The sequence below is a fragment of the Homalodisca vitripennis genome, chromosome 2 (genome assembly GCF_021130785.1).
Source record: "Homalodisca vitripennis isolate AUS2020 chromosome 2, UT_GWSS_2.1, whole genome shotgun sequence".
In the NCBI taxonomy this organism is placed as follows: domain Eukaryota; kingdom Metazoa; phylum Arthropoda; class Insecta; order Hemiptera; family Cicadellidae; genus Homalodisca; species Homalodisca vitripennis.
Window position 1 is genome coordinate 77,932,624 of NC_060208.1, and position 25,060 is coordinate 77,957,683.

The 25,060-nt window shown below is 34.8% G+C and overlaps 1 protein-coding gene across 2 annotated transcripts in view; it reads left to right on the plus strand.

The window, feature by feature from the left end:
* The first annotated feature begins 2,284 nt into the window (after positions 1-2,284).
* The window catches only part of LOC124354213 (zinc finger protein 502-like), a 69,599-nt gene continuing 46,823 nt past the window's right edge, over positions 2,285-25,060 (plus strand). For both annotated transcript variants that reach the window (XM_046804501.1, XM_046804503.1), the window contains exons 1-2: positions 2,285-2,412; positions 24,610-24,720. In XM_046804501.1, the coding sequence (XP_046660457.1) occupies positions 24,633-24,720 (88 nt within the window). In that variant the 5' untranslated portion in view covers positions 2,285-2,412; positions 24,610-24,632. The remainder of the gene's footprint in view (positions 2,413-24,609; positions 24,721-25,060) is intronic.

Here is a 25,060-nt window from a genome sequence, read left to right on the forward strand (position 1 = left end):
TTATTAAAACCTTCCTTATATGAATCACCAGTAAGTCTACAACATAAGAATCAAAGCAGAACCGTCATTCCTAACCTCAGTTGAAAGTTTTTTTTTTAATTAATAAGTATTGGACAGAATATGTTAATTTCTTTATTGAATTCCATCAACAACTACAATAACTACATTCATCCTCGTCTTTCTAAGTCATGCCAAGATACTTTCTCGCGAAGGGTGAATGCTATAACTCTGCAGAATGTGTTAATTGATTTTTACGATGCTCTTACAATTGCAATAGTTTCTGACTATATTTGCATTGGTGATGTTTTAAGACTAAATATTGTTACATGTTAAAACTTATAATATGTAAATAAACAATAAAGTATTCTATTCTAATCTGGTTTTCTGTGTCAACTGATTCCCGCACTTTCTCCTTCAATAGGCACGACAGGACACCAGGTGCCTTTTAACGCATAGTTTGGTAATGAAATGAAATTCGGCTTATATCGCGGAATTGTGCCCTACAAATATATCAAAGATCGAGATCTCCGAGTTTCAGATTTCACCTGAAACAGTGCGACTCCAAGGGGGTACGACTTCACAATGTTGTCATTGGGGTTTAACCCATAATTAAAGATAGTTGCCAAGCTATAGTCTCCTGACTACAGTTCTAAACTCTACTTGTATTAAAATATATACTTAGATATGATGACACGGTACTTCAATTTGGCAAGTGATATAACCTAGAGTCTATCCATATAGAATTTAATGATCATTCTGCCGTAGTTTATTCTTCAGATACACAACATGATTCTACATTAAACTTTCAATGGTGTGTTATACATGATGTGGCTCTTTTTTGGACATTAAAGACTACATAGAATAAAAAGCAACTTTTTTAAATCCTAAAAGCTTTGGTTAAATAGACTAGCTTAACTTCAGGGAATATTTACATTAGATCAAGGAAAAGAGAAAATAACAAGTTCTTTATACGGAAATGGCTCAGGTGTCAAAGTTCCTTGTCTACGTAATTGGCTGAGCGTCAGCGAAGCCTATTTTTATACCTATGGGACTGGAAAAACTAATTTCTCTCTGTCTATCTGTCCGCACGATATCTCGAAACGAAAAGACCTATAACTTGAAATTGTGTGTGAAGCTTCATTTCTATATTAAGGAACACTGAGTTCTATTGTGGTGCATGTCGCTCTATGGGATTTGGCTTGGCGTTTGTGAATACATTTACAGTGGTTTTATGGATAACCACGATGGCAACGAGACAATAGCAGAATAAATACATTTATAAACACACTCATTAGACTTGTAAGAGATGTTGACATGTGATTTGGTGTGTAGACTATTATAATTGAAAAACTTATATTAAACCCAATTTAATGAACAAAATGTGAATGTATAACTTGACAAGATATACATTTTTCTGTGCACTAACTTTTGCATGAAAATTCATTTCTACATAGGTTCTATAGTGTTGCACGTTCAACCATGGAATTAGCTTGAGCGTCGTTAAAGCTTATTACTCAGAGAGCAAAATAATTTTTCTTTTATCCTATGATTGTTCTATCTGTCAAAAATCTAATAGACGTACAATTGTAAATAGACAAGAATGAGTTCTACGATGTTGCATGTATACCCATGGAATTTGCTTGAGCGTCGTTGAAGCCTATCAAACGTAGGCTGATACAATTTTGTTTAAATTTCTTTGCCGTATGGCTGACTGCCGTTCTATCTGTCAATATCGAAATGAGCTATAGACCCGACATTTTTCAATGCACCTTAGCGAAACCTGCTATGCGACACATGGTGTAGCGTACTCCTACTAAAGTGACTGCTGAAAGAAGTAGGAAGCAGTTCCTTATAAAACTTTGAGGTTGGAGAAATATCGTACAACTAACTGGCTATTATGCTTCATTGGCATGAAGTATAATTATGTAGTCTAATAGAAACTTGGGTGTTAACATTTTAATTGGGCTTATTAATTTCCACAAATTAAGTATACATCCGAAAATTCCAGTTAGACCAGTCTGCTACGAACTCCCTGTGAGTTTCCTTATGTGTGTCAATGGGGGGTAGAAATAATGCATGAGCCAGTGTTTACAAACCGAACAGCTGACCGGCCTATGAATGAGCGCGGTGGGGGAGGTCGCGCCAGAAAGTTATGGTGGCAGCAATCTTTATGACGATTTAGGACTCTATTGATTGGGTGAGGAGGGTTTTTTCGCCCGCGAGACGGCCAGGCGACTTGGCAACGCTGCGCGGGTCGGCCCGACTGTTCACGTCGCGTCGCCAGTCCGTCCCCGTCCGTACGCAGTGAGGGAGCCCCCGCTGCTCCTCCTACTGAAGTGAACGTTCCGTACCGTGCCGTGGGTGTTGTGGATGGGATATGGTTACGCTCCCGGTCATCCCCGATAGACCTGCGTGAGTTCAAATATATTTCATCTTTTTTTTAAGTTCGTGTTCTAATAATTGCTAGGCCTATATATTTACGACCCACTGAAGAATTTCCGATGTTCCTAATTAACCAATTTGAAAATAAATTCATTCCACAATGATAAAATAACATAACATTTTATTTTAAGTTTTTTAAGATTCATTATACGTACAATTTCTCACCTGTGTCATTATGGCAACCTGGCATCTCGAATAAAAGATAAATAATACTTGTTACGTTTTACACTTAAAAAGGACCAAAGCTCCATGACGATGGTGGATTTGATGTAATCCTAATAATTGTGCATACATATAGTTAATTTTGCCAGCAAATAAATACTAACACACAATTTATTCATCATAGTCATAATATCATATTGTCTACGATCATTCTTCAGATCGGCTTTCTACATTATAACATAGTAAACAAACCCAGTAAGTTTGTAAAAATCGCCCAACAACTATTTTTTACTGTGGATTTAATCGTCACAAGTTATTTATCGGGTAAACAATAATTGTTGGACAGTGGAAGTGGACGGAGAAGCTACATGGTCGACTGGGGAGCCGACTGGACCGGCGAAGTAACCTTGAAACCGACTAGCCTACAAGCAGCTCGGCCGCGGGTTCAAGTTCAAGTTGGATCTGGCCGGCGCGCGACGCGGCACAACCTCTGAATCACGGAGACGCGTCTTGTATAAATAGTGCTTACTTTGTATCGCCTATAGCTCTCGTTCTCTACGCGGTAGCATTCCAGGCAGTTTCTGCCTGCACTGTGTTACCTTGAATGAGTCGACTGTTGTACTAGAGGTGATTGAGCTGGCATGAATTACTCTATAAAAAAGTCTAATATACGAGTATTACGACTCTGTCTTTAGAATTGTTTAAAGGGGTGGAGTATGGTACTGACATTTTCATGGTTTCCAAAGAATTAAAGTCACGATCGAGCCTGTATACAGCAGTTTTATGAAGTTACTAATAATTATTTCTACTCTTCCAATAAGATACACGTCTTTTTATGGAAACTCGGGAAAGAAAATGGAAACAGAAAATTACATTTGATGATTCCCTACTGATCCCAAGATGGAACAATTGTGTTCAGTAGGGACTACTGAAGCATTTTATTATTTCTTCAGCCGATCAAAGGTGTATCCGGAGAAGAGGTATATCAGGAGGACAATACACTCCCAATTAAATTTAGAATTTTTGTGTGAAAATTATATTTGATTCTTACGATGGCCCTATGATTCCTTTCAATTAGGGGAAGACAAAAAATATGATCATTCTATAATGAGTATATGAAATATGAAAAACAATTCATGGGTCTGGTTAAAAAAATTGCACAAAGTTCATACTTTAGTTTATGTAATTCCTCGTGGGGTGATCAAAAAAGGGTTTTCAATTTTTACTGTATTCAGGGGATTTATCTTAAAGTAGCCGTGACTCTCAAATTAAACTAAACAACTCTATCAAATAAAAAAATCCTACAAGAACTGATCGCAACTTCTATGGAATCAGGCATGTTTTCTACATAACGTACCAAAATCTTAAACATGTTGCTTCATATTGTCAAAACTCGGTGGCCCTGATGATGGGTGCTCGCTAATTCCATAATGGTTTATTAGGAACTTAGCTAAATTTTTGAGTAAACTAAGATTTTATTAGTTAAAATCGAAAGTTAGGTTTAGCAGAGAGCTAATTCAATCAGTGCGTAGTTTGAACAGAGAGTTGTGTTTGTCGAGTGTAATTTTAATTATTTCGGCGTAAAAGTAGCTCATTGATCGTACATTTTAACTTGGGTGCAGAGTAAAATAGGTCAAGATATGTCGAGGTTTAGGTGACTATAAGATTAGAAGTTGACCGGGGCGATAACTTGACCAAGGGGATAGTTAATAAGATCTTATCCCCTGAAAACAAGCGTAATGTCCAAACTACAGTTGATTGTACATATAAATTAAAAATCACGAAATAAAATGTCCACCAAACCATTACAGGCCAACTATTTTCAACAGTAGCTGTTTTACGTTTACAAGCTGTTTTTTTTTTTCATCCAAAAGCAACTGGCGTTATCAGTTATCATCTGTTTAAAGAGCAGATATTATACCAAAGATCCGATATGTCCAAGATGAATTACACTTTTAACTGGTTACAAAAAAGTGGAGGGTATACAATTCGAACTGTTTCTATGTATTTTTTATGCATGTTATCGAATTTTCAGAAACTACCGAACCGATGTTAATGAATATTTTTATTAAACGAATGAGGGTTGGTACACAAGAGCCCCACTTTAGTTTTTTAAGTATTGGACTAGTACTTAACCTAAATTCATGTACTAAATACTGTAGTCTTACATGTAAAACAATACCGAAAAGCCAGACAAAGTAAATTGTAGATTCGGATTTTTTTTAATTCCTACAATGCTAGAAAACGACTTCTGTGGTTGGCTTAGAAATGGCGTCCCTATTGGAAGTAATATAAAAAAATCGGTCCTGAACCAAAGGAATATACAGAGTGCAGAGATTGGATTTGTTCATATATCCATAAAATACCACAACTGTGTTGTGGGAAGATTCCCAGTTTACATTTAAGTTTCAGTTGATAATCGTCTTTGATCACGTTGAGATATAAGATAAAGCGGTGGGCTGCGCCACCGAGAAGTCGTTTTCTTCTAAAACCTATCTCTTACCTTAAACATGCTAGGGAAAATATATTTGTTCATATCATCGATCTACGAGTAAACAAAGTTCCTATTCGAGGCAATGTGAAATCAGTCTTGAAACAACGAGACTGGGTGAGAGATTGAATTTTTCTGACTACCACAAGTTACCTCAGAGTCGCTATAGAAGGCTTCCCAGTTTATGTCAGTTTCAGATATCGCTCCTCCAAGAGTCCCTTGAAACTTGACAAAGAGGAACTAGACGGATTACGTTGCAGAAATGTATTGTTCTTCCAATGATCTTCACTTACCTCTCGGTTACTTACTAGTAAACAGTTCTGTTCGTGCCCGCTGTTATGTTGGAGTTCTGTGAATCATATCCTCGAGCAGTAAGAAATGTTTAGTATAAACATTGCTTGATCCAGAGACACTAAAGGAATTTTTTTTTACTTGTACCTTTTAAACATGAAAAGGAGCAACGAAACAGAAGAAGTTACTAAGATGTAGCTTTATAAAAATGTCCATCACGTACCTTTAGGGATGCCTAGAAAGATTTCGCTTTTTATATCAACTATCTGAGTAATGTACCTATTCGAGGCAATTTAGACCCATGCTAAAGTTGCGAGAAAATATGCCCTTTAACGTTGAAATTGGTTGCATCGTCGTTCTTCCCTCTATTCAAGATTTCCTTTGAGAAGGCCCTTACTTGGAGCTGTGAAGAACTTAGACATATTATTGTGATGTATTATTTTGATGATATTTTGAATTCAACACTAATGCTAGGTATAAAGGTTCTTTCCTTACCTTTTTGGGATGCCCTCTTAGTTGGACTCCATGCGGATTGTGGAATACATTTCATGACGCAGCAGGACTACTTGGAGTGTAGATATTACGATTTTTTTAATTACTCCAAAGCTTAGACGTGTTATGGGAAGTTTTAGGTAACGGTCCATTGAAGACTCTATTTGAAATAACACGATAAAAGCAGTGCGGGATACGTGAGTATCATTGCCTTGATTAAGCGAATGGTCCACGTAAAAATGGAATGTTCTCCGACAAAATATACCTATTAGTCAGGTGCTAATCCATGAACACTCTCATCTCTATTCCTACTTAGAATATAGCTTACAAAACATTACCCACTAAAAAGTAAGAAAACAGTGCAGTTTTTTATTTTATTAAACCTACTCCATAGCCCTGTAAAATGCTGGTAATAAAGCTAAAGATTTATGAGTTAAAAACAAACATTTACGTTTAGACAAACTATGTGATACAAAATTGTATGCATTTTGAAGGAGGATACCATTAACTAAAATAAATTAAATATATGTTTAGTTTTCCTAGAACATGCTTCATTCTTTCCTTATACGTTTAATTCTTTAATTGAATTTCCTCCTTGGCAAAGCAGATTTATGCCCTGTATTTATAATTAAAATTGAAACTGGATATAACCTATTATATACATATATACGTAGTGTAATGATAGTCTACTTAAACAACGTACATATAGATATCCAACTATCGAATTCGTTACTCTTTGTTTAGAGGTTGTTTTTAACAATAAAAAATTATAAAAGAAACAGGGTTTTCCAGACATTTGCCATCATTCAGTGATACAAGAGATCAATAAAACCCGTGTCGGGGTCGGGTGTTACTGATTTATTGTATAACTGAACAATGAGAAATATAAGGAAAATCATGTTTCCTTCACAGTTCGTAACTTTCTCAATGAAAGCACTTATCGTGAAATACAAATGGAGTACTACGTTCTATCATATTTTTGAAACGGATATAGGCATGTATCACGAATATGAGGTACATATTTTTCTGTATTCATGGTTGTAGAACCACTCCCGTTTTGAGATAATTTTATTTCCAACGCCAAATTTGATATTGCTCTTTTTCCCCAATAAGAAGTATGCAAAGGCCTAAATTATGTACAGTTTTTTATGGGGTTGATTTATAAACAGTACAGTTTTCTGAGTTTTATGAATCTGCTTTTATTGAAAATTATAAATGTACATCGAAACTGAACATAAAAAACACCAGCACATACTAATACCAACAATGTGACATTTGAGATCTATTTCATATCAAGAAAGCGTTTTCAAAGAGATTAGCAAAAATAACCCAAACATTATCCAGTGAAAATTAAGCATAACCCAAACTTCATAAATAATAATGATCACAAATGAAGTATTATCATAACCAACAAACATTCCATTAGCTGTTATGTGGAATGTCTGTTACTTTTGAAAAAGAAATTAAATTTACAAAGGAGAAACCCAGATTCATCGTATATGAATACTGTCTGGTTGTCTAGATTTTAATATAATGAGCTTATGTGTAATTTAAACATTTTCTGAAATTTATTAAATTAACAATAGGTTCATGATTTTGTTCTAAATAATAAATTCCTCTCAGGTTGAAGCAATGTTTGAAATGATTATGGTTATGTTGAACTGAATGCGCAGATAATGGTTTCTCAGAATTTTGGTAACATAATAAACCAAAGATTCTATTCTTACTTTTAAGAATGATTGTTTTGTCAATATGCTACATACACATATAACTTGGGCTGAGAAGCGTACTATAGTTCAAAAGCGGCTACTTAAACTCATTTAGAGCAATAAATGGGTAGATCGAAAACTCCCAACTTACCCTTGAATAGACCTATATTGATTCTAAATCTTTAATTGTAAGTCAAATGGTTTTCGACGAAGTGTGTGGTAGACATAGGGTACCTACGCGGGCATACACACATAGATACGAAGTTTTCAAATCATACCGATTTATTTAGTACTATATACGATTTGTTTAATTCCCTAAAAGTACATGTATGTCTATTTCGTGGGCCACCCGGTTCGCTGTCTTTGTATCCTCGACATTCGTTTTTCGAATGTATGAATGTCTATAAATATGATACAATACAGTATATTCTTTTGTTCTCCACTCTATGTCGCTATATCATCCTATTCCCTTGGTTCAGTCCAGAAATTATATCAGTATTTATATACCTATTAAGTATCGAATCCCTCATCAGTCATCCCTTCTCGACGTTTTTCTGTCATAAAAACTCCATCTATTGTCTGGTGTATTGCTGTGATTCCATGTGGTGTAGTTACCGGCTCACTCTGCCGCTTGTTTCCTCAAATTGTAGTCAGGGAGCGAATGGTTCATTGAGTCATGTTAGTGCCCGAGTCCGTTTTTGTTCCATTAGTACTGTAAACATGCCGTCCCACAGTGTCACATGAAACCAACTTCAGGTATCTTACATATAAAAATTCTTATGTTCATTGAGTAAAATCCAGAATAAACTAAATTGTTTGAATTCGTCACTGCTACTATCCATAAAAAGGTACATAATAGTATTTGTCAATACTATATTCATCATCACACAACAGCTCATATTTTCTCATGCAAATACAAAACCTAGGACACTGCGTGGAACGTTGCGTTCTGTGGCTTGATCAACTGCCAAAAATATTGCTAATCATTACAGTAAACAACTTTACTTTAAGTTATTTTCAAGAATATTTGTGGATGGTATTTCGGAATAAAAGTAGGCCTATAACTATGTTTTATTTTCATGTCTAAGTAATGTACATGCCAAATTTCGTCCAAATCTGTCCAATATGTTTTGCATGATGGAATATCAAACATCCAAAGATCCAAAATTCTTCACAAACTTTCGTAGTAGTATACAAATAATATATGGGTTCGCTATGTGGATTCACATTCTTAAGCTATAAGCCAATCATTTATTTTTTTTCTTATGTTGATTATTAAATTGGTTACATTATTTAAAAACAATTTGATTATGTGTTTAACGTATAATGCGAAATTCCAGATCGGCACTTATGGCTATTTTTAATTCATTGTATGAAGAAGTTTCGTAGTTTTAGCTTGAAATTCAGAGACGTTCTTTCGGTTTTGGCAATATCCGTACTAAATTATAAGAATACCAAAAACATCCCAAAATACATATATAAATATACAAGCCAACTAAGTACATTATATAAAAAAATTAATCAACAAAATCACACACCATTTTCTTCAAATATGTTAATGTAACGGAAAGCGGTATAACACATCTTACTGGAATCTATGTTCTATATCATTTTATTTTGAAGACAATAGTTTCAATATTTTAAGGTAATGAAGTAAAAAGAAAACACATGAAATATTGTTCGTTAATTCCTTAATTTCCGTTTAGTGATGATAATGAAATTACACGTACAAGTTAATTGATATCAATTTTATTTTAAACACATACACTTTACATAATAAACATATACACTTTAAAAAGCTTCTGAAAAGTTTAATTTTAAATCTTACCCATAAGGAAATTCTTTTCGTGTCTTAAACTACTAAGTATATTAAAACGAAAGCTTCTAGTAAAAAACGTAGCCCAAATTATTTTGAAGCATCTTTCATTAGTAATGTAGTGGCAGCACTGTGAACTTGAGTGGACACATGTATGTTGTTACTACTACTAGCGAGTCGTACACTGGCCGAAGTCTTTCTTTCGGTAGGTACTCGTGTGCTACAGCAGTGAAGTCGTGAGTGGACACATGTATGCTGTTACTGCTATTAACGAGTGGTACACTGGCCGAAGTCTTTCTTTCGGTAGGTACTCGTGTGCTACAGCAGTGAGGTCGTGAGTGGACACATGTATGCTGTTACTGCTATTAACGAGTGGTACACTGGCCGAAGTCTTTTTTTCGGTAGGTACTCGTGTGCTACAGCAGTGAGGTCGTGAGTGGACACATGTATGCTGTTACTGCTATTAACGAGTGGTACACTGGCCGAAGTCTTTCTTTCGGTAGGTACCCGTGTGCTACAGCAGTGAGGTCGTGAGTGGACACATGTATGCTGTTACTGCTATTAACGAGTGGTACACTGGCCGAAGTCTTTCTTTCGGTAGGTACCCGTGTGCTACAGCAGTGAGGTCGTGAGTGGACACATGTATGCTGTTACTGCTATTAACGAGTGGTACACTGGCCGAAGTCTTTCTTTCGGTAGGTACTCGTGTGCTACTCGTGTGCTACAGCAGTGAAGGTCGTGAGTGGACACATGTATGCTGTTACTGCTATTAACGAGTGGTACACTGGCCGAAGTCTTTCTTTCGGTAGGTACTCGTGTGCTACAGCAGTGAGGTCGTGAGTGGACACATGTATGCTGTTACTGCTATTAACGAGTGGTACACTGGCCGAAGTCTTTCTTTCGGTAGGTACCCGTGTGCTACAGCAGTGAGGTCGTGAGTGGACACATGTATGCTGTTACTGCTATTAACGAGTGGTACACTGGCCGAAGTCTTTCTTTCGGTAGGTACCCGTGTGCTACAGCAGTGAGGTCGTGAGTGGACACATGTATGCTGTTACTGCTATTAACGAGTCGTACACTGGCCGAAGTCTTTCTTTCGGTAGGTACCCGTGTGCTACAGCAGTGAGGTCGTGAGTGGACACATGTATGCTGTTACTGCTATTAACGAGTGGTACACTGGCCGAAGTCTTTCTTTCGGTAGGTACTCGTGTGCTACAGCAGTGAGGTCGTGAGTGGACACATATATGCTGTTACTGCTATTAACGAGTGGTACACTGGCCGAAGTCTTTCTTTCGGTAGGCACTCGTGTGCTACAGCAGTGAGGTCGTGAGTGCACACATTTATGCTGTTACTGCTATTAACGAGTCGTACACTGGCCGAAGTCTTTCTTTCGGTAGGCACTCGTGTGCTACAGCAGTGAGGTCGTGAGTGCACACATTTATGCTGTTACTGCTACTAACGAGTCGTACACTGGCTGAAATCTTTCTTTCGGTAGGCACTCGTGTGCTACAGCATTGAGGTCTTAATTCATAATTCCTTCATTGCTGCAGCCGTGTCGTAAACTGTATAAAATCTCTCTGTTGTCTACTTTCTTTACTGGAACAAAGCTATTTGCAATACTCATATTGTTACTGCTGCTACTGAGTCGTAAACTACCTCAGAAATCTTCAGAAGTCTACTATAACGAGAAGGTCAATGATAATCATATCGTGACTACTGCTACTGAGTCGTAAATTGGCTCATTTTTCAGACCTCTAGTGTGATAAGAAGGTCTACAATAATCTGTAATACCGAGTCGCAAAACGGTTCAGGTTATCGTTTTCGTCCGTCGAACACTGTAACAAGGAAGTTGTGAGTGAAACATCCGTCACAGCTGGTGCCAAGTCGTAAACAGACAGATTCTCTCTATAGTCAGGCGATTACTTTAACCTGATGGTCCTATATTAACATTTCATCACTCCTGTTATTAAAAAAACAGGCACACTGTCTCTAATTGGTTATTTGTCTATTTCAACAATGAGGACTTGTAGAAAGTTTCATCACTATTGTCTCTAACTGGTTAATCGCATATTTCAACAATGAGGACTTGCAGAACGTTTCATTACTGGTGTCTCTAACTGGTTAATCGTCTATTTTAAGAATGAGGACTTGTATAACGTTTCATCACTGTTGTCTCTAACTCTCAAACGTATATTTCAACATCTAGGGCTTCTAGAACGTTTCATTACTGCTGTCTCTAATTGGTTAATTGTTTACTTCAACATTGAGGACTCGCAGAACATTACCGCTGTCTCTAATTGGTTAATCGTCTATTGCAACATTGAAAACCTTCAGAACGTTTCATCACTGCTGTCTCTAATTGGTTAATCGTCTATGTCAATAATGAGGACTTGTAGAACGTTTCATCACTGCTGCTTCCGAGTCGCTTAAACTCAAATCCTTTTGGCTAGTCAGAAATACCGAGAAAAATTCACATCACAGCCGCTTTTGAGTTTTGTAATAGATCAGTGCATTTCTTAAAATTTCTTTAAAGAATATTGTGTTATTTCCCCTGCTATATTGTACATGGGTTTATATCTCTTTCTATATGAATTTATATGCAGCTCTCTTGAAAGAACATTTCCTGTACACTCTGCGTCGGAACATTGCTCACGCTATTAATGTCTTCAAATGTTTCACTGTCTTTGTTGAGAGATCTAATTATATCTAAAGTCTAAATATATATATATATATATCTAATAGTTAAAGATGACTAATTAGAGTGAGCCTAAAGTGTTTTGAGAATATATTTCAAAAGAGAGTAAACGCTTAGTAAATAGATGTTGCTTTATGAAACCACAGCGTAAAATTTCAACCAAAATTTTGTTACTACATCCTCCGAGTTGTATATGTGCTAAAAAGCTCTTTTTAGCTAGTTCTATATTGCAAAACCGATCGGCAGTAAAATATGCCACAGTTGCTTCCTTGTTGTTTACGTTAAATATATTTGTGATTTCGTCGTGTACTGCTACATTTCAGTTTTAAAAGAACAAATAACACGGCTTCTGAGTTCTTCATCGGATCAGTGTCTTCTTGGCTTGTTCACCAACTTGCTATACTGAGTTATTAATTAAATGAACAAGGCAGGCCCGTCTTGTTGAATGTAGGAACAGTGTGACGTTAAATAGTCATCTATCTACTGTAGCCTTACGAGTCTTAAGAGAGCATATAACACCACACCTGTAACCCACTTTGTAAATAGAATTTCTTAGAGTACTCGATTACTGCAACATGGAGGTCTTGAGAGAGTACGTCATACAGTAGGCTACATATCACACTTGAATCCGCGATGCTCATAGTCTGATAGACTAAGACGTCTCCTGCAACATTGAGGTATTGAGAAAACGTATCACTGAATCCACGATGTAAGCATGTTCATTGTGTGATAGAATAAGTCGTCTCCTGCAACACTGAGGTATTGAGAAAACGTATCACACCTGAATCCGCGATGTAAATAGGTCCATAGTCTGATAGATTAAGTCGTCTCCTGCAACATTGAGGTATTGAGAAAACTAATCACACCTGAATCCGCGATGTAAATAGTTTCGTAGTCTGATAGACTAAGTCGTCTCCTGCAACATTGAGGTATTGAGAGAACGTATCACACCTGAATCCGCGATGTAAATAGGTCCATAGTCTGGTAGATTAAGTCGTCTCCTGCAACATTGAGGTATTGAGAGAACGTATCACACCTGAATCCACGATGTAAATAGGTACATCGTCTGATAGATTAAGTCGTCTCCTGCAACATTGAGGTATTGAGAAAACGTATCACACCTGAATCCGCGATGTAAATAGGTCCATAGTCTGATAGAATAAGTCGTCTCCTGCAACACTGAGGTATTGAGAGAACGTATCACACCTGAATCCACGATGTAAATAGGTACATCGTCTGATAGATTAAGTCGTCTCCTGCAACATTGAGGTATTGAGAAAACGTATCACACCTGAATCCGCGATGTAAATAGGTCCATAGTCTGATAGATTAAGTCGTCTCCTGCAACATTGAGGTATTGAGAGAACGTATCACACCTGAATCCGCGATGTAAATAGGTCCATAGTCTGATAGATTAAGTCGTCTCCTGCAACATTGAGGTACTGAGAGAACGTATCACACCTGAATCCGCGATGTAAATAGGTCCATAGTCTGATAGATTAAGTCGTCTCCTGCAACATTGAGGTACTGAGAGAACGTATCACACCTGAATCCGCGATGTAAATAGGTCCATAGTCTGATAGAATAAGTCGTCTCCTGCAAGACTGAGGTATTGAGAGAACGTAACACTGAGTCCACGATGTAAGCATGTTCATTGTCTGACAGACATATCGTCTCCTGCAACACTGAGGTATTGAGAGAACATATCACACCTGAGTCCACGATGTGAATAGGTTTTTGTCTAATAAGTAGTCGTCTACTGCAAGAATATTTGTTGGTAGTATTTTGTAATTTAGGTATGTCTATGCTTTATTCTTATATCCAAGTAATCTACATGCCAAATATCGCTTAGATCTGTCCTCTACGTTTTGTGAGATTGAGTATGCAACATCTGTATAAACTTTCGAATTTATAATTTATTTATAGGACTGTATCACCAACGGGTGGCAATGGATTACATTGTTTTGGTATTACTACTTCATAATATATTTAAATTTATTTTATCTGCCGTAACATATTCTTTCCAATTATTAATTATTAACGCAGGTTTTAAAGTATCAAATATAGTTATGTCATATCAGATAACAAAAATAGTTAACTTTTTGTATAGTGATATGAAACCGGTTTTGGAAAATTATTAAGCAAGTACTACTCAGTGAACTCTTTAACTGCACTCCGACTCGAAATGTGTACAATTAATCATATAGGTTTAATTAGGGCTTTGGTAAACAGTGATAACCACCTAATTGAAGTGATAACGTGACCTGACCTTACGGTCGTCTCAGCAAGAAACAAGTACGGCGCCTTCTCAAGCCCGGCGTGACGCGGTGCAGTGGCGGGTTCACAAAGGTCACAAGTAAAAACAGCGATAATATTCAACGTTTCATTTGCTGATTTGTCTACTTCTGGTTTTGGTGATTATGACTCACTGTCGGTTGTATTAAAACTGTTCAAACTAGTTTTGACGTATGTGACCAAGTTTGTTTCCTACGCGTGATATCTTGCGTTATTAAAATATAGTTTAAAAATGCTAGAAACATCACTTAATTAATAATTATATAACGACCTTGGCTGAGCAAGAGGAAGGTTGGAATTTCATTTCCACCCATCTTTCACGGCCGTATTATTATTTAAAAGTATTGTGAAATAACACTGATGTAATTTCCATCTCTAATGGTCGTGATTAAAGATAGTAAAAGTTGGGTCTCAACATGTATCGTCTACAGCATGCTCTTAAAGATAAGCAATGATATACTTATCTAAGTCTAACGTATGAATAAGTTGCTGACAAAAAATTCACAAAGTATAGCCTGCCATTTGCATTCGCAGGCTATCTATATGTACTATCTATAAATCTATACTTGTTTTTTTTCAACTTGATTGTAATTTGTAACAGTACTTTTGACTTGTAAGAACTGAGAAATCGCTTACACGCCAAAAGTTAACATATTTTAAATTGCTTTAACCCTTGCAGTGCCAGACATTTGTTTGGAAAGCTGGTCAAAAGCGCCTAGGGCATTTTTAAGATTTTATAACTTTGTTATTTATCAATAAATTTTTGTAATTTTTGTTTGTTTGTTTTTTGTAAACATTGTTATATTATTACTTTATATCGTATACTCAAAAATGTCTTAAAATATAAGAAAAAAACAAAATTTTTTATTTTCAAATTCGACACTCAAAGAAGTACCCCATTAATCTCACACTTAATGAAACACAGTTTTCAAAATTTTCAGCATAATTATCTACTATTTTGTATCAAATTATCATATAAAATAAAATATTACAGCACGTTTTAACGATTTTTAATAACCGGCCACGTTGAACGTGAGTTTTCGTCACTGTTACTGATTGATCAGCTGTGTTTGTGTAAATTATAACATTTTTAACAGAAAGAGCGTTGATTTTTAATCTGATGTAGTATAAAGTACGCGTAAAATATAAAGTTTTATATTTTTGGACAGGATTAATACTGCGCTGTCTCTAACTCAGACCCAAGCCCCGAGACTTTAGACCCCACCTTCATGAGTCCACCGGTTACCCCACCGGCCCCCCATTGCAATGCCGCATTATGCCGTATACAATTTCATCATACTTTCTTATATTTAACTATTTAAATCCCAAATTTAATATATTTTCTTTACTTTATTTATAGATAACTTTCAGTTGTAATTTCAGAGGGTTTTAATTTACGCATTCCGATGTTAAACCTATGAATAACATTGTTGGCTGTTTGTTCTTGATCATTATTGATATCAATGCAATTCAATTACTGAAATAAGAAAATAACTGTGAACTTCTTGACTGATTGTTATTGATAATTTTTATTAATATTACATAAGCTGGTTATTTTTATAATACGAATTTCGGATAGTTTTGAACATTAAAAACACAGTTTTGGGAAAACGATCTGAATAAATTTCTTCTATTTATGACCAGTTAGGGCAAGTACACATTGGGGTTTTGTTCTGTAGATCCAAGTTAGTATTTATGTAATGAAGTTACTGAGGAAAAGGGATATTGTATGAGTGTCAGTAAAGCAAAATTAGCTGTGTAAACAATGATCAAGCCTCATTTCAACAGTTTTGGATTGATGAATTCCAGCTTTATCCCTCTTATTACATTCGCTACAAAAATCATTAGTTTCAATTACCCTAAACTCAACCCCCATAAAACTGTGTTATATTGTTTGTTAGAATGGTCCAATTAAGGTTTAAACAACCAATTATAAAACAAGATTCTACATGCTAGGTAAGCGTATGCTTCCTGAGTGCATAAGGAGTCATTATTTGTAAAAACATATTATTTTGTATATTATTATTACGGTTTAAATTTTTTTTCTTCTGAAAGGTAGACTACCAAGTGAGAGAGAGAGAGAGAGGAGAGAGAGAGAGAGGGAGAGAGAGAGAGGAGAGAGAGGGGGAGAGAGGGGGAGAGAGAGGGGGGGAGGGGGGAGAGAGAGGGGGAGGGAGAGGGAGAGGGAGAGAGAGAGAGAGAGAGAGAGAGAGAGAGAGAGAGATTACATACCTTACTTGTTATACTTAGACGTTTGACATAAAAACCCGATTACTGTTTTTCGTAAACGTGTTTTAAAGAAATAAGGTTTATTTTTAAATCTTTTAGGTGGTTTTAAATATCTGTTTGATATCACCTGTTTGAATTTAGTTCATTTCATATGATTTATCAAGATAATTAGTTATAGTCAATTTATATTATTTACATAACACAGGGAGTAGCTAGGGAGCAGGGAGTAGTGGGAGGGGTTTATTCTATGAATGTTGAGTATAGCTCCATTTCAACTTACACTCAGTGCATGGTATGAAAGTTAATCTTATTTTACGTGTATTGCTAGCGGCAAAACAACGCATATGTTTGCACAAAACGCAAATCCCAATTTCTCCGGGTTATAAAGATCCCAACTCACTAGTTAAGGGTCAAGAAGGCCCTGTCGGATCCGTTATAATACAACACTTTGTCAACAGTTTTCTTCGCATGTACGATTACGATAGATAGAATATATTTCATCAAGACAATGCCTAGCATACAATATCTGAATACCCAACCCCACTTAGCGATTTTAGAGGCCCTCTTTCTTGTTTTGCTGCGACTACAATTATAATTGATTAATAATTTTAATTACTGTTATAATACACGTTTTGTAAATAGTATAGACAAATATTTTTTTAGAACAAAGGCAGCGTTTTGAATCGTTTAACTGAGTCAAATTAACTAAATAATATTTCGTTTATATTTGGAAACTATGTACTCGTAGTTTCATCTAAATGAATAGTGTACTTCGCTGTTAGTATGAATAAGCCGTTTTCATTTTCATGTGCTATAAATTAAGAAAAATCCCTGAACTTTCCAACTGGTATATCAAGTCATGCCTCCACACAAAGTGATAATTGTCGTTCTTATTTTCAAGTAAACCTCTTGTTGTAATGCAAGTTCCAGGAAGGATAATGTTTTCAATATTTCAGTCTTGTTCTTTTTCACTTATTTTCTCTTTAATTTTATACAACGCCAACTAGTTCAAAATCCGAGCTCTTATCCACACAAATCAAGTCTGGTATAATTCAATATCTCAAAAAATGTTATAGCTATAAGAACCCAAGTATTTTATAAACATGCATACAATATAGACTAAGCAAGGTGTTTTTAACATGCCATGTTTGCTACCACGCGTTTAAATATTGTCTTGTGTGTCAAGTTTATATTTGTTCTTTGTTTGAAAAATGAAACCAGTTTTTGCAAAACATGAAGGAAATCCAGATTTGGCTCAAATATGGACGCAATCCAAGTGTTGTCTCTCACACACTGAGAAATATAACTTGATGCCCAAATTGGTTTTAAATTTGATTTTGCGATAATAGATGGTAGGATAAATGAGATTTGAAAGATAGTTAGTTATGTACTAGATTGATTTTGAAAAGGAAATATTCGTTTGCATGTATACGTCAATGACTTTTTAAACAATTTCTTTTACTAAAGGATATAGGATAAACACTATATTTAGCTATATATCATCTATTAAGTTTTAAATAGTCTGTCTTCGAGACAGATTATCTATATGATTTGTACAAATAACAAATAATTTCAAAATAAATGTGTCAATTTAAATATTTTGTTTATTTCAAAAATACATTTATATAATCTCATCTAATTTTTAGGAATAAAGTAACTGATTAGTTAGTTGTGTGCTTGTATTGCCAGCGTAATATAAGCATGTGTGATTTATAAGGTTGTCGATGAAATATTAGCTCATTGGCAGCTATACGAAATGTCAAGGCAGGCCAATGTGTCGACCGAGCAAGGCTAAGGCCAGATTTAGGCGGTAACAGTTGGCAGCTCTGGAGATGGGGCCGGGCCGTGGTGGTGGTAGAACTGGATCCTCAAGGTCGACTCCAGCTATTCTGGAGATCAAGGTCAAGACGTCCATCCCGCCTTCGCCATTACACATCTTTATTAAAACAAAAAGTAAACGCTACAAATTTGGGTCGAGTCGTTTTTTACTCTATGGCACGGTTTCTCGTGTGCTAGGTCAGTGTTTCTATGTTTGCGTGGTTGGCCGCACTACGTTCGTCATACGCATCACACACGGCAATCTTGTCAGTTCCTCTGTCTTTCTGTTCTCACCATCGACTTTTATGTGTTGAGAAGATGGTCTATTGTAAATTCCTTTTAGTTTATTTATAAGTTTCATTTAAAAGTTCAAGTCTTATATGTGATTAAACTAATAAATTGTGCGACCAATGTTGCCCTTCCAACTGCAGAAGAAAAATAACTTCTTAATCTCTGACAAATTGATAAAGAACATTAATTTTCCTAATTCCCCCCCCCCCCACCCAAAAAATCCTAACTTTATTCTATTTTTTATCACATCATTAGCAACTTTATGGAACGTGGAGTATTCTCGAACAACTAAAAATATGTGTTGGCAAGCTATTACGTAATAAAGTATATTATTACGTGTGATGTCAGAATGATCTATTTACATTACTTACTTACATTTAAAATATATCAAAATAATATCATTTTAAAGAGATTCTACAATGTTTAGGGGTTTATAACGTTTTACATAAAAACTAATTAGGTTTCACAGTAACTATGGCAACGTCCAGGAATAGTTTTATTAAAACAAGTATTAAGCTATAAATATAAAAATAAATGCCGCCGGTATGTTTATTTGATTCACCAAATAGTTTAATTTAGTCTACTATGACATATTTCTGAATACAAATAATATTGTAGATGCCAAGGAGGTGGCCTTAAATCATAAGTTTCATGATGTAAAAAGATGTTTGAAATGCCCATTTCTTAATGGTTTGGCTGTATACATTAAAACTTGTATTGATGGTTCGATTTTTACGAAACATCTAGTCGACTTCTAAATTTGAAAAGGTTTGTCTTAAGGATTTAATCTAGACATATTCTATTTCCATATTATGATATTTATAAACATACAAAACATGGCATTTTTGCCTGTATATGTGAGTTTGTAGTATCAGTTAAAAACTTACATAAATAATTATATTAGATTATTAGTAATATCACTTTAAATAAGAACAAGTATTATCAAATAGTTTAAACAAACTACTTATTGGACTTCAAATTAGAAGTGGTAATATGAATAGAAAATATCCTTTAAAACCGATTGTGTTTTAAAATAATTGAAAGCACAATTCACATGAAATTTCTGTTTAACCGTTGACTCTCATTTAACTTTTAGTAATCACATTGAACGTGTATAAAACAAACTTCTTTCGGCATTTAATCTTCAAATTAGGCAGCTAAATCGTCATAACGTGTATAAACTTCAATCAAGGTGAACTCAAAGCAAGAAAATGCACTATTTATAGACAATTGCCATTCACAGCAAAAACAGGTGTACACAAATATAAGCAATATTAAAATTAATAAAATATTTTATATAATGTCGTACTTGGCGTTTCTAAGTTTATACATATTTCATACATATTAAAAATTGGTCTCTTGTCAAAAAGGTTTATAAGAGAACACAATCATGACTATCACTACAAAACATGTTCAATCCCCACTCACACAACATCATTTTTAAGAAAAACTTTACTAACATACCTATTATTTTATCTAACAAAATTATTAAAATGCGAATAAAAGGAAACCTCATTCCCAAAAAATTAAGGACTTATTAGAACAAAAATTCTCGAATGACCCAAAATTATGGAAATTAAAAAAACCTACGTAGAATGAAAATGCATTTCATACGTATTAAATAAGGAAATATATAACATTGTTAATAAAACTCCCAACGCTTAAAGTTCTTTTGCTTTACAACGGCTATTTTAAATTTTTAGTTTTTGGTTTTTATTTCATATTTAAAATATTAGAGTCCTTCCATCTTCAAACTCTCACTTTACACACAGAATTACAGAATAAAAGAGATTAATCATAGAGGTACGTCTAAAACCGTTATGTTTTAGAAACTAGTACGTTCCATTTCACAGGCATACAAACGGGTATGAATAACAGTTACATCTTACTAAGACTGAGGCAAAGAATATATAAAACTAACTGTACATCTAAAAAGTACGTTTTATAATAGATACAAAAAATTAAACACTTTCGAAAAGGCATCGTAAACTTTGAAACGGGTGGGCTGTTCAGTGTTCGTTCTCCAGTGCACTTGATGCACTTCGCGGCAGCTCCTTCAAGTTCAGAATGCAATAAGGGTGCTGCATGTGGATTGCCTACCTCAATGTTTTATTCTAAAAAAAGAAACTACCCGAGAGCCGGCATTAGTAAGAATTGAAGTTGTGGTGATCTTGAATTTAATTACCCCATAAGAGCCATGTTAAACTTCATGTACGAATACGTATGCTATACGAAAGTGTGTAATTTTTTCTGTGCATTTAATCGAGAGTACAAATAAGTTAGAATTTTATTAAATATCTAATAACAAATGTTTAAAACTAAAAATCGTTCAGAGGCATTTTTAATAAATGATTAAAATTTGAACTCTCCCATAACCCTGCTACCACAAATGACGCAAATGTGTTTGGGGTTTATCTTTGTTCTCATGCAGCTAAAATCAAGATGGCTGCAATACATCCATACAGTCATAATGCTGTTAAAATATTTTGTACAGCGGTAGAAATATAGTTTTTAAATATAGCAATAATTTTTAAATGCAGTTTTTTTACAAAAAAATGTACCGTTAAAATAACAAAACCGGCTTTTGTGAAACGACCTTTAGTTTTACCCATAAGACAATGTTAAACCCCAAACATTTTCCAACTCCCATTCCTTTTTTGATCGTAGAATTACGGGATTCTAAATACATGACTAATACAATCTAAACGCTATTTAGTATTACTTTTTCAGTGTATACTTTTAAAATGTTTAAACGATAAAGTTCTAAAAAGTTTGGTTTTTTATTTTAATTACCGATAAAAATATTTAAAACGTAAAAGCCTTTTGGTTGCGTATCATTCAACGTTTAATTTAAATGAGATGTCCCATGACTCTAAAACCAAAAATAAGACGTTAAAGGTTTCAAAACTTTAACACTGTTTTTTGGGGATAAAAACCAAGATGGCGTAAGTCAGTCAGTTCCTTAATACCAAATTTATTTAAGTTCTTAAAATTTCTATATTTTTAAATTCTTATAATAAATTATTGTATGGTAAATGAATTACAAAACGGTAGAAGGGGGTTAGACACTACCTTTAATATGGTGTGTTTTGATTATTTTTACATATTTAAATCTGTAGATTTATTTGCATACCATTCATTAAAGTCCGATAATAATTTTAAATAACCACATACAGCAAAATGCATTACATTTTTCATACTATTATGTTAATTTGCTGGAAAGCCTTCATTATTAATTTTTACTGTATGTAAGTTGGCCCACGGAGTGATTGTTATTCTTTACCTTAAATAGGGATCTATAAAATCAGCTGGCGCGCAATTCAGTTTTTCAGTGCGTTACCTTCTTTATTATTCTTTACAAGTAAATAACACCTGTTTTATAAGCAACATTGACAGCATGGCTGTCAAGTTATTTTTTAATTTAAATAAAAGCATGAGTTTTAATTTTGTTTTCAGTATGATGAAACCCGTTGTTCCTGACACGGGACAAAGTGTATGTGGGGGCTTAATTACGTTTACACGCGAGGCTTCACTTCCCTCAAAACACGGTTATGCGCCAAAAACAATAACTTTTGCCTCTAGTCATGAAAGATACATTTTTATTTTAACTTTTACTACGTTTGAATTTTTTTTAACTTTGTTTACATATCATATTAAAAAAATAATTGTACATTTTTAGGTGTGCTTTAAGTGCAATAATGTCCAAATTTTACTAGTTTTTTGCCATAACACTTTTTTTCCAACAATAGTTACGAAAATAATTATTTGTGTTGCCTTTTTATTAAATCAGAACCCTCACCACTTTGGAACAACATTTGTAAAATTAGTCATTTCATGAACGTAAATGGTTCAAACGAGATTGATATAAAGTTGTTAACTATTCTTAAAACTCTCACATTTGTTTCTAAACTGCTTTATTACATGGATGCCTTCATATGCTCTTCAAACATTGATTAATATTATTGTCATTTTTTGATAACAGTTCTTAACACTTGATTGATTTTTAACACTTAAGTGGTCGTAAATTATATAGGAAAAAGCTGTTAACTCGTAACTGAACAAGTTAATGCCTACCATTTTGATTTTGCATCTTACTTGTAATAAGATGTAATGAAGTATTTTATTGAAAATATTGGGTAAGTGAACCCATTATACTACGTTTGGTTGGAACCAATAAACATTTCTGTTAGTTGTCTTGTTTAAGGCAGTACGTAATAATTACATAGACGTCTGGAATGTTTTAAAAACTATACTCATGACAATACAATGATAAAATTAGTGATATTCTCCCTAGTGGCGAAAAATCAGCTGTTAGTTCCGTTATGTTATTAAATGTAACAGCTGGTTTAAATCTTGGTTTAAAAAAAAATATGTTATAGATTTAATTTGTTTTAAAATAAATTATGTTACATAAATAGTCATAGTAATAACTTTATGATGTAGTATTGTGAAAAATACCGTTCAAAACTCGTGTGAAAATGGTTCTTTCCAGCGTTCAACTAGGGTTATTTCAAAACCACTGATGTTATTATGTGAATCACCGAAAATTATTTTCCGAAACATCGATAATGACAGTACAAATACACAGACAGCGACGCGACGTGAATGATCAAATACTGTGAACATTGGAAAAACGTGGTGATTTGTGAATTACATTTGATAGTGTTGAGATGCGAACCGACGCGAGACTATGTCGTGTCATGACAAGTATACCGCGTCCTGTCACTGTCAGTGTGTTTGTACCCTTATCCAAACAACTTTTTAATTTTCTCCGAAGGAATGGGAGTTGTTTTTAAAATCGTCCATAACATTAGCCAAATTGTGAAAAATTTTTTCCCAACTATTTAAGAAATTGACGGTTATTTTTTTAACCACTGAATTTATCTTCAGCAGTAGCGTGCGGTGGGTAAAACAAAGCAGCCACATTACTTTTTGTAATATAATCATTAATTGGCTTAATTGTCAATAAAAATGAAGGGTCCCGGGGAGTCTGGTTATTGAGGTATATCCCCCACACTATTTAAAGAGTGGTTACATGATTTCAGATATCGGGATTTTTGACAAAATTATTTCCTAGGAATCGAGTTATACATTTCTTTTTATTTCAGTTTTGAATTGATAATTTTCCCTTTTAGGATGAGTTACTCCTTAAGATTAAAAAAGGGCTTTACGTAAGAAATTTTGCCGTGCCTTATTTTTGTCCATAAAAATATCATGTAAGTACTGTATTATTCCTTTTTGTGGACAAAATAATGAAGACCAATACTGAACAGATAAAAAGTGTTCTCCTGCAATATAAAGAAACATGTTCACAAATAATGTACTGTATTTGCGATTTTTACACTTTAACAGAATATGTTATCACAAATAACTGATTTTTAGAAAATATCAAATTCATTCAATATTATTTATTTACGAAACTATGTATAATTATGTGCTGAAAGTAGAGTAGACGCGAGGGGGTTAATGAAGATCGGGTAGATTCGATTACGTTCGGCCGTGTTCGGCAGTCAACAGACGTTAGCTAGAACATTACATCCTTGCATTTCTCGACGTGATTTTCTCCGCCGGGACCACAGCGACAAGGGTATTATGCACACACAACTCCCAACCGATGCTGCTTCACTAGAAGAAGTGTTCATGAACAGTATCACATATCTACTATCATATCGTCAGTGAATTACGTGTTATTAATCTATAAGTGATTACAGTTATGTATTTATTTACCATGTCCATCTATAAATTAATATCTGACCTCACGTTGTTTTGTTTACTGAAGCACTGCTTCATCCCACTGGTCACCACAGACATTAAGAGGCATTGCCCGAACTGATATTAAAGATGCACCATACACCCACTGATCAGCTGTTGTATCCAGGTGTCGGCGGTGATGAGGAGACAATGGCCATCAACTTCTCGGCTTCCTTCGCCGCATGCTTGGCCGCAGGTCTCAAGGTGCCCAGGCAGTTCATGTACTGCATCGCTCAAGGTATTTTGGCTTCAATTCTTTATGATTTATTCATTAACAGTGCATTTAATTTATGACGCTTTGCATAGGTGTATCTGATATGGCCTGCCTTTGATGTTGTAAGTAATAATGTGTTAGTGTGTGTATATTTACTGTTATTTCAATTATTTTTGTACATTGCGATGTGCTTAAATCTAAGATTATTTTTATAAAAATTATGTATTACTTCAAATGACCAGGAAAATAACTCTATCGGTATTTTTTTGGTTATTCGTTAGCAAAGCCTATCTACTGGAGGGGCTGGAAAAATAATTTATGTCTGTCTGTCTATATATCTGACCGTCTGTATATCAAACTGGCC